The 9230-nt window shown below is 41.2% G+C and overlaps 1 protein-coding gene across 2 annotated transcripts; it reads right to left on the reverse strand.

Moving 5' to 3' along the window:
• Positions 1–3203: 3203 nt before the first annotated feature.
• Positions 3204–8734, reverse strand: LOC132186501 (GDSL esterase/lipase 1-like). Of its 2 annotated transcripts, XM_059600479.2 has the most exons (6): positions 8409–8734; positions 8204–8325; positions 7409–7639; positions 7060–7315; positions 3577–3649; positions 3204–3501 (listed from the first exon to the last, which is right to left on the reverse strand). In XM_059600479.2, the coding sequence occupies exons 1-6, from the start codon at positions 8689–8691 to the stop codon at positions 3414–3416; spliced, it is 1053 nt and encodes a 350-aa protein (XP_059456462.2). In that variant the 5' UTR covers positions 8692–8734; the 3' UTR covers positions 3204–3413. The 2 variants fall into 2 exon arrangements, with proteins under 2 accessions (XP_059456462.2, XP_059456461.2); XM_059600478.2 differs by having other exon boundaries at positions 3204–3649.
• Between the last annotated feature and the right edge of the window lie 496 nt (positions 8735–9230).

Below are 9230 nucleotides of genomic sequence, written 5' to 3' on the forward strand. Positions count from 1 at the left end.
AGTTGCTCAACCTGGTGCTGGGATGGCCTCCTGCCATGTTCATTTTCTATTCAACTTTCGAAGCTTCCAAGAAGATAATTTCTATCTAAAACTAAGCGCACCTCTCTTCAAGGCTTAGAGACCTATTTATAAGGAGGGACACATGGGGTGGGATAAGACACTCCAAACCGTAGCGGAATAGTTTAATTGGCTGAGCATGAGGAAGGAGGTGGAGAAGTTTGTGCGATGCTACAGGGTATGCCAAGTGTCCAAGGCAACGGTTACTAATGCCAGATTATATATGCCACTTCCCATTCTGGAAGGTCTATGGACCAACGTGAGCATGGACTTTGTGTTAGGTTTGCCATGGACCCAAAAAGGTAATGATTTCATCTTTGTAGTAGTTGATAGATTGTCTAAGATGGTTCATTTCATTCCATGCAAGAAAACCCTTGATGCTGTGAATGCGGCACAATTGTACTTTCGGGTGGTCTATTTACTCCATGGCTTACCATTGGCCATAGTATCCGACCGTGACACAGGGTTCCTTAGCCATTTTTGGCTGTGTTTTTGGTAGTTGTCTCACGCGAGACTCGATTTCAGTAGCACCTACCACCCACAAATGGATGGACAAACATAGGTCGTCAATCGGTCATTGGGGGCATTACTTCAGAGCTTGGTGGGGGAGCAGCTCAAGTCGTGGGATCAGAAGCTATACCAGGCCGAGTTCGCCTTCAACCTGTCAACCAACCGAAGCACTGACCTTAGTCCATTTGCCATCATTTATAGGAGTAATCCTTGTGCCCCGTTGGATTTGGCGCCTATTCCCGATTTGAAGCGAACACATACCAAAGCTAAAGGCCTCATTGCCTCGATACAAGAGGGCCTCGAATCTACATGAGTCGACGGCAAGGTATAAGGTGGAAGCGGAGAAGAAACGGCGTGGCCTAGAGTTCGAGGAAGGGGATTTTGTGTGGGTTGTCTTGACAAAAGATAGGTTTCCTATGAGGGAGTAAAACATATTGGCTGCCCGCAAGATTGGTCCGATATAGATTGTTGAGAAGATCAATCCAAATGCCTACCAGTTGAAGTTTCCTAGCCACATCAAGATGTCTGATGTCTTTAATGTCAAACACCTTGTTCCGTTCACAGGAGACTCCTCAGATGAGGATGTGAATTCAAGGGCAAATTCTCTCCAACCTGGGGAGGATGATGTAGATCAGAGTGCCTAGAATTTGATGAGGAAGACCCATGCGGATGTTAAGTGTGGAGTAACCCCAAGGAGTCATGCCAAGCAGAGTCAAGTCAAGATCATAGACTCGCGCGGAAGCTGAAGCCCGTCTGGACGAGGAGATGCAATCACTCAGACGCTAGTAAACCCGAGAGCCTCGTTCGGAGTCTCATTCGAAGCCAGTCCAGACGAGCCTAAACTAGAGAGCCTCGTCTTAAGTCTCGTCTGACGCCCATCCGGACAAGCCTAAACCCGAGACCCTCGTCTGAAGTCCTTGTCCGGAGACCGTCCAAACACTTATGTTATTGTAACGCCCCCAAAAGGGTCACTATAGTTATTTTACTTCTTTTGCTAGCTTTATTTCCGTGACCGTCCAGACGGCATTATGTTCCATCCGGAAGACCATTGTAGAATCACAAATGACTTTATTTCTGTTTACATGCTTATAACCCCGAGAACGTAGCTTTTGATTATATTTGTGTTTTTATCAATAAGAAGTCTCAAAGTTGAGTTATTTCATGTTTTTCCTTCAAACCCTAAATAGACTCTAGCGTTTTGAGAAGATTTCTTAGATCGTTGATAAACTCAAGATCTAGAAATATTCATCAATTCTTTATTGTTGTTCTTCTTTGTAGCCCACTAAGTCACACTGCATCAAATGGTCAAAGGTCTGATCCAAAAATGGTATGAGAGCCAGGGTCATGGGTTTGAGTCGTGGGAGTGTTATGTTGAGGGAGGTTCAACAATGCCACTCTACTCGCTTGGACACTCTGCTCAGATATGCCTTGCGGGGTGCGATTTCAAGCCATAAAAGGATTTGGCTTCCCTCATTGGGCACCAATTGATTTTTAGATGAGATGGTCAAATGCCCAATCCACACTTTTGTTGCCCATATATATTTTGATTAAATCTTTTCATAACCAATCATGCATTGTACCTTGGTTGTGTGCTATTTTGTTCAATCTTGAATTGAAACACTTATTTATTCGTCAGTGCTCTTTTTCTCTTATGTAGTTCTACCAAATCATAGATGCGGTTTTCATTCAGGATTTCATTTCTCCCTACATAGCTTTCAATCAATCATTTTTCTAGTCATGTAGCATAACCTTTTGAGAACTTTCTAGCTCTCCCCCATCTAAAAAAAAACACATTCATTTGTAGAATTACTAAAAGGTTGGCACTTTCTGGTAGATCTTCTTAATTGAGTTTTAGTAGGTGGTTCTAAAGCTCGCTCTCAGTGGTGTTCTTGTTCCACATTATCAACAACAAGCTCACTTTTTCTATCAACTGTATCAATATATTTTTCTTGTATATCTCCCATGTGTTTATCATATGTCACAACCAAATTAACACATCCTTTACTGACATGCTCTGCCTTTTTAATCTAATCCATGTCTTCAGTGGTTGAATTATCATTTTCTAAGACATTTTCGCAAAAGGATTTTTAAAATTAAATTATAATGTTGTTGTTGAAAATAAGCTTAAGAGTTGGAAGAAGAATTATTAAGCTGAAAGCTAAAAGAACTTTCTTAAACTCAAATATTCCAATAACAATAGCAAAACCACATCCCAATAACCAAAATTTAACATTTTAAATGATTTTAAGGTGTCTTAAATTGTTAAATAGGCCAAAACTTTCAAACAATTTCTGATTTTTGTGCATATAGGTTCAATAGCTATGCAAAAATTTCACAAACAATGATAAATAATAAGTAGGTTAAAATAGTTTTAGTGTGACTAAATCTGTTACACCCAATATTTTATAACCTTTTTTGTTGTTTTTTAAAGTTGGTTTAATTCGATACACCCAACTGTTACTATATGGCAAAAATAAATAGTTGTATGAATTTAATGAATTTCTCTATAACTTTCCTTTTCTTTTCTTTTTATTTTTCATTATTACTATCTATATTTTTTGCTATTGTGCTCACCAAAAAACCAGAATTATAATCATGATTCACAATAAACTTAGAACAACTTCAGCAATCAATAGTAAAGCCAATCATTCAGTGTACATTCCAAATGTTGAGAGTAAGACGAGAGGATTTGAATTACACAACATATTTATTAAATTTGGTTGTTTGGTGTGAACCAGTATCATACCTTTTAATTTCTTCCTCTTTTCTTTATTTTATTTTTATATATTTTAATTTATTATGATAATATTTATGATTCCCTTGTTCTTTATCAAATCTTACATTGTTCAAAGTTCAAACAGAGCTTTGAGATTGTACGATGTAGTAATATTGGAAGTTCCACTCCACATTAGCTTGGCAACTTGCTGGTTGGTCCTTTCAGACAGATGAGCAGAGTCAAAAAAGACATATTCACTAGCATTCTCACATAATTCATACTCTTTCACTGACCTCTTTCCTCCACAACTCAGTATTCCTCTGTATGGACCACTTCCACAACATGCAGTCTTTCCTTCCTTGAACCCTTCGCAACATAATTACAACAAAGATATTAATAGTATCACATTGGGATGTACAAGAAAAAAAAAATGATAAAATTTAGGGATAAAAGCATTTCTGGTCCCTGGGGTTTTAATCGCTCTATAAGTTTTAAAAAGTAATTAATCACTTCATTTATGGGGTGAGGAAAAAAGAACAAATTAAATTGACAAAATCTATTGATGTACTAAATGAGAGGTGTTCAACTACTCCATCTGAAATTGTCATCAAGTCTATCGTCGACAACGTACAGAGAGAGAGGCTCTAGCTTCTCTCTAAAATTTATCTCTCTTTTTTTCTAAAGAAGAACTTCAAGTGGAGGGAAGCCCCTTTCAAGGTAACAGTGGTCGGTGTCTTTTCTGTAGGCTCCACCATTCTCCATTTCTAGGGGGTTGCTTTAGATCTAATTTGTAGATTTAGAGCTAGATCTAGATCCAGATCTAATCTTTCCATCCTTTCATCTAATCGTCTTCTTTGGCCAAGGTGGGTCTTCTGAAGGGATGTCTACAATGCCGTGCTCCTCCGCTGCTGCTTGAAGGGTTTTTCTTTTTTATTTTGTTTGTCCTGGCGTTCGGGTTGGGAATGGATTTGTTATCATGGCTTTCGGGTTGAGGATGGAGTAGATCAGTGTACGTGAGGGTTTAACTCTCACAGCCGGATTTTTAGTTCCTAATTGTTTTTTATTTTTATTTTGTATTTGAGCTACCCAAGTCCTAGATCTAGTCTGCATGAAGCAGATCTGTTCCTTAAATGTAATTGTACATAGGTTAGTGGAAGCTTGAATTTATTTTTATGACTTTGTAACCTTCATAGCTTTTGGCTACAATTTTTTTCAGAGCTGTATGCTCTATGTTGTAAAAGTTTTATGCTTATGAAATTTCATCAATGAAAATTCCATATTTTTCAAAAAAAAAAAAATTTACTCCCTCTAAGCATATCTAGGGTTGGTTCAATCACCCCATGGCCATTGGGGGTTATTCGGCCACCCAAAGTGGCAAAAAAAAAAATCTATTTCATGGGTAAGAGTATTTATAATGGAAGAACCAAATGTTACTTAATTAATTTTATTTAAAATATGTAATCAGATTTGTGAAAAAACCCTACACTGGATTAGCCCAAAAAAAAAAAAAAAAAAAAAAAAATAGATGTTTGATTCGAAGAGCCAAAAAAAAAAGAGGCTAAATGTATCAATACTTTTGAAGGGAGCCATTTTATTTTTTATTGTTTCTCTCACCTGTTTTCTTTTTTTCCAAAAACTTTTCCCACTTTTTCCCAATAAAGATTAAAAAAATAGTATTTAAATGATATAGATAAAAATATAGCTAATCAGATGTAGGAGGCCCTTAAAAATTCATTAGCTAAACTAGGTAAATTGAGTTTTGATGAGCTATTTTGCATAAAAATTTGACTCCTCCATTGTGAATGCTTTAATACATTAATGGATTCTGTCAACTTTTGTAACGACAATGACTAATTTGTTCTTTTTTACTTAACTCTAAGGCTCCGTTTACTTCGATGTAAAATGGTTTCCAGAAAATGATTTTCGTATTTTATGGTGTTTACTTCGACGTAAAATAGTGGTCAACGGAAAATATTTTCCTTTTGACCAAAAATTCTTCTTTACTTTTCGGAAAATGGTTTACGATTTTAAAAGCCGTAAACCATTTTCCAACTATGAGCATCTCATTTTTAAATCGATGGACCTTGTCAAGACCCGCCCAGAACCTTGCCGGGACTTGACCGGGACCTGCCCGAGACTTGACCAGGACCCGCCCAGGACCTGCCCGGGATCAGCCCGAGACCTAACCGGGACCCTCCAGGGACTTGATCGGGACCCGTCTATAACCTGCCCGGGACTTGACCGGGACCTGCTCGGGACCCGCCGAGACCTGCCTGCGACCCTAGCTGGACCTACCCAGGACTTGCCCGGGACCCGCCCGGGACATAACCGAGACCCACCCAGGACGGCGGGACCCGCCCGGGACCTGCTCGAGACTTGACCGAGACCCACACTAGACCTGACCAGGACGAACCCAGGACCTGACCGGGACCTGCCCGGGACCCCGCCGGGACCCACCTAGGGCCTGCCCGGGACCTGACCGGGACTTGATCGGGACCTGCCCGGGACCCACCGGGACCTGCTCGGGACCCCGGCTGGACCTACCCGGGACTTGCCCGGGACCCGCTCGGGACCTAACCGAGACCCACCCGGGACTTGACCGGGACCTGCCCGGGACCTGCCCGAGACTTGCCCAGGACCCGCACTAGACTTGACCGGGACCCGCCTGAGACCCGCCCGGGACCCCGAGACCTGCTCGAGACTTGACCGGGACTTGCCCGGGACTTGACCGGGACCCACCCGGGACTTGCCCGGGACCTGCACTAGATCTGACCGGGACCTGACCGGAACCCGCCCGAAACTTAACCTGGACCCGCCCAGGACTTGATTGGGACTCGCCCGGGACTTGACTGGGACACGCCTAGGACCCTGGTGGGACCTGCCCGGGACCCACCCGAGACTTGCTCGGGACGTAACCGGGACTTGCCTGGGACCCGCCCGGGACCTGACCGGGACCCGGTGAGGTCCCGAGCAAGTCCCGGGCAAGTCCCGGCGAGGTCCCGAGTAAGTTCTGGGTGGGTCCTGGTCAAGTCCCAGGCGGGTTCCAGTCAAGTCCCGGCGGGGTCCCAATCAAGTCCCAGCAGGGTCCCGGTCAAGTCCCGAGCAAGTCCCGGTCCGGTCCGGGTCAAGTCTTGGGCGGGTCTCGGCGAAGTACCGGGCAAGTCCTGAGTGGGTCCCGGTCAAGTCCTAGGCAGGTCCCGAGCAAGTCCAGATCAGGTCCTAGTCAAGTCCTGGGTGGGTCCCAGCAGGGTCCCAGGCAAGTCTCGGGCGGGTCCCGGTCAAGTCTTAGGCGGGTCCCGGGCATGTCTCGGGCGGGTCCAACTGGAGTCCCAGGCAGGTCCCGCCGGGGTCCCAGGCGGGTCCAACTGGAGTCCTAAGCAGGTCTCGTCGGGGTCCCGGGCGGATCTCGGTCAGGTCCCGGGCAGGTTCTGGGAGGGTCCCGGTCAAGTGCCGGTTAAGTTCCGGCGGGGTCCAAGGCAGATACTTGCGGAGTCTTGAACAGGTCTCGTGCAGGTCCCGGCGGGAACCTTATTAGAAAAATTATATATAAAAAAAAGATATTAAAAAAAAAATTATTTTCCTTGTGCAAGGTAAACGCCGTAAAATGTTTTCGACGGAAAATATTTTTAGGGAAAATGATTTTCCTGAAAATATTTTACGAAGGAAACCATTGTACGTCGAAGTAAACTGAGCCTAAGAGTGATTAATATTTTTTAACGAAAAATGCATTTATCCCGGAAATTTAGTCAGGTAGGACAAAAATGGGCATGACATACCATATTTTGAAGGGTTATTTATTCTTTCACTAAAAGCAGTGTACACATCGGCTATTGAATATCTGAATCCATTGAGCTGACGCTCTAGCGTCTGGAGGACTTTAAGAAATGCTGCATTATGCAGTTTTGCTAGTGCTGTTATTTCCTCAAAGCATGCACCTGTATTTCCTGGTTTTAGTGCTCTCGTGAATGGTACACAACCCAATGGCGGCAGGCTCAGAAACCCGAATTTCCTTCCTCCTTCCTTGTATATTTCCTAGCACATCAAGATACGGTTAATTATAAAAAAAAAAAATTAAAAATTAAAAAAAAAAAAAAAAAAAAATTGAATGGTGCTAATTTTTCTTACTTTGATCACAATAGTCAAGTTGCCGATCACCATATCTACAAATTCTTGTTGAGAAATGGACTGAAGCATGCTGGAGTTCGTAGTGAAAGGGATTGAATAATCATTGCTTCCAATGTCAATTAAGTAAACTGCTCTTCCTAAAAATGTCTTGGTTTCTGCATCACCCAATTTTTTTCTAAACAGGCTCGTTAAGTTCTTGAAAACACTTAGTTGAGTCGTAAGGTCTATCACCTGCGGAGAAAAATATCTATTTCAAAAAATATCATTCAACTTGTTAGAGCATCTTGAAAAGATTAGTCGAATCTGATTATTATGGGTGCTTTTTCGTCTCCAGCAAATTGGCAACTTAACTTTCTTTTATCTAATATGAAGGGTAAATAGGTTGATTAACCTATTCATTATTCACACTATAAACATTTTTTTTCTCTCACTTTCTTTTACACTCTCTCCCATAAAATTAATATTTAAAAAAAAATAAAGAATAAAATAGAAAATCTATTAGAGTGTGTATGAAAAAATGAGTAAGTAAAGTAAAAATTTATATTTTTTTCAATAACTATTTTGCCTATTTCTGCTTAGAGATGCTTGTAGCACACAACTTATGTATTGTTGAAGAATTATCAAAAAGCAAGTGAGGCCTATGCAAGGATTTGGAATTTGGGCACTATGTTGCTATATATAACTATTATACGTGATTAGATGTATTTATTTCTTTAAGTTTAACCTTTTGAGATAACTAGTAATTTAACAATAACAACACAGAAGGAGGGATCACTAATGTGAAAGATCACATACCGATCCTTGTAGAGTTTCAACAAGAGCACCAGCTCCAGCTGATGCGAAATTTGCCCCATCAATATAACTATGATAACCAGGATGTAGATATGGTGTAATTAACGGTAACTTTGCATACTCAGCTGTAACAAAACTTTAACGGTCAAATTAACAACAATCAATATCTTAAAGAAAAATGAGACATAACAATTAATATCGATCTTACCAATGAAATCTGAGATCAGACGGCCATCGGAAAATCTACCGGTGGGGTACTTAAAGAAAGTTTCACCGTACGGCTCAAAATTTGCCTGGAAACCGTTAGTTACGTTGATGTAATTATTGTTTCCAGCATCGAAGATCGAATCCCCAAAGATGAATAAGGAAGTTTGTTTTTCCGGCAGGCAGAGTTTACCGCCATCCAACTGAACGGAGTTGGAGATAGGGAAGAGGAAAGCCAGTAGCAGAGAACACAAGGCGTATAGCTTTGTGGTTGTGGGCGTTTCCATTTTGTTCTCGTTGGGGGCTGCGTTATACTGGTGAAAAGGGAAAAGGGACAATTTGCCCCTTTTTAATCCTTCAATATTGATATTATTATTTGAATACAAATCCAGAAAACAAGCTCGTGGTATATGTTGAAGCTTCTCCAAACAACTAGGCAACTACCGTGTGACTATTATGTAATTTCAGTCTGTAACTCTCGCGCCGTCGCGCGGGCCCCTGTGCTTTTCGTTTTCAGGACTTCTAGTGTTCTCCTGTGTGGTGCACAACAGCTTAGAACACGTCAAAATATAATATTGAAAAGTATTAAGAGTTGTCGTGTTTATCGTTAATTTGAAATTTCTTATAACTATTTCTTTTTTCTTTTCTTTTTTCTTTATAATCTTTATATTTTATTATGACATAAATCACTTGCCTGTGCCTCTAACCATCCCTTTCGCCGTCCCTGATACAATCCTTACGGGGAGTATAAGAAGATGAATATTTGTTTGAACTCTATTAAAGTTTGGTAGTTTCTTGTATATATTGGATCACTAAGATAAAACTT

Source organism: Corylus avellana, chromosome 6 (assembly GCF_965113065.1).
Source record: "Corylus avellana chromosome 6, dhCorAvel1.hap1.2, whole genome shotgun sequence".
Taxonomy (NCBI): Eukaryota; Viridiplantae; Streptophyta; class Magnoliopsida; order Fagales; family Betulaceae; genus Corylus; species Corylus avellana.

Excerpts from the sequence above, each read along its gene's own strand:
- LOC132186501 (XM_059600478.2), bottom strand. The coding sequence starts at position 8,691 with ATGGAAACGCCCACAACCACAAAGCTATACGCCTTGTGTTCTCTGCTA. Across the intron at positions 7,316-7,408 it reads ACTTGACTATTGTGATCAAA|GAAATATACAAGGAAGGAGG; the intron begins GTAAGAAAAATT and ends TTGATGTGCTAG. Across the intron at positions 3,650-7,059 it reads AAATAACCCTTCAAAATATG|GGTTCAAGGAAGGAAAGACT; the intron begins GTATGTCATGCC and ends TATGTTGCGAAG.